The sequence below is a fragment of the Haemaphysalis longicornis genome, unplaced genomic scaffold (genome assembly GCF_048455015.1).
Source record: "Haemaphysalis longicornis isolate Haplotype H1 unplaced genomic scaffold, Haemaphysalis longicornis Haplotype H1 scaffold_2, whole genome shotgun sequence".
NCBI lineage: Eukaryota > Metazoa > Arthropoda > Arachnida > Ixodida > Ixodidae > Haemaphysalis > Haemaphysalis longicornis.
The window spans coordinates 173,500,892-173,502,179 of NW_027526295.1; the positions used below are offsets into that span (position 1 = coordinate 173,500,892).

Genomic DNA, 1,288 nt, shown 5'->3' on the forward strand with positions numbered 1-1,288 from the left:
AGTGCCAGAGCACCGAACCGTCCATTGATGCATCCGTTGCCGAATAGACACTGTTACAGGTGGAGACAAGAGCGAGGACGAAAGCTCACTTTTAACACACGATCATTCATTATGTCCGTGCGAATACTTTCTCCAGGACGTGGCCTTATCCTAATAAATAGCGGCCACCACATGCACTGCCGCAAACAGTTTCCTCTTGACCAGCGACATCACGATTACTTCGGAATCTTGACCAGAGATATGTGTCACGAGCTCGCCAATTCGTACAGCAACCACCACGAAAAGAAAATACAGGGCAATATCTTCAGGTCCCCAAACTACAATTTATCGCTTGTTATTCTCGCATATGTTATGCGGGAAACGTTCCTGAAGGTTGACTAATTTATGGATTAGTCAGTGACCCAACGGCGGTAAAGCCGCGTCTCACACCGTTGGAGGGACGGGCGTGAGGGGACCACCGCAGTTCGGGCAGGCGCGCAGGGTCATCCCGTCGTCGTCGTCGGCGTCTTCTGAGACCTCAGCCGCAAATGTAGTCGTGACCTTCCTCTGGCTCCTCGAGCCCTTCTCACGCCGTTGCTTGGAGCGTCGGCGCACTGCAAGCTCCGCGAGGCACTCGATGCAATGCTCGGCCGGGCCCGGCTCGGGGCTATCCGGTGATGCGTCGCACTCCTCCACAACTGTGATGATGGGCCCGCCACCACTGGACTTGGAGCGGGCGGACTGTGCCTTGGGCGGAGCCTTTACTTCTTCCAGCAGTATCGTAGTTCCTCGCGGAACGATGCGCACAATTTTGGCATCCGAGGACGACGAGGCCGTGTTCTCGAAGGTCGTTGTGGTGCGGTAGCCCGGCAGGCAGGACGGCCCTCCGGTCTCAGTGGTCATGGCGCCCACGTTGGGCATGCGGTAGACGGTGCACCGAGACTTGGATGGACCTTGGCCACAGGAGATGGTGATGTTAGAGCCCGAGCCATGCAGCTGCTGGCCGTTCATGTACACGACGGTCTTCTCGCCCTTGCGGTGCACTCGCGTGCTGCTCATGGTGGCTGCTGTGCTCAGGGAAGACGCCGCTCCAGCGCGTCCACGACGTCTAGCAGAGCAGGGGACGCGCAGCTAGCAGCGTTCCGAAAGCACCTACGCGAGCTCGCGCACTCAGCAGGGTGACGATGATCATGATTGTCCTGCTGCGCGTGAAAGGCGACAGGGGAAAAAATACTTGAAAGGAAGTTGTTTAACACCGAATGCTTGATTTCCAGTAAATATAGCTTGTAAAGTGATCCATAAAATATAA

At 56.1% G+C, this 1,288-nt stretch overlaps 1 protein-coding gene across 1 annotated transcript; it reads right to left on the reverse strand.

Annotated features, from left to right (window-relative positions):
- Positions 1–423: 423 nt before the first annotated feature.
- LOC144168419 (uncharacterized) lies at positions 424–1,038 on the reverse strand. The gene has a single exon (XM_077697413.1). The coding sequence runs from the start codon at positions 1,036–1,038 to the stop codon at positions 424–426; it is 615 nt and encodes a 204-aa protein (XP_077553539.1).
- Positions 1,039–1,288: the final 250 nt, after the last annotated feature.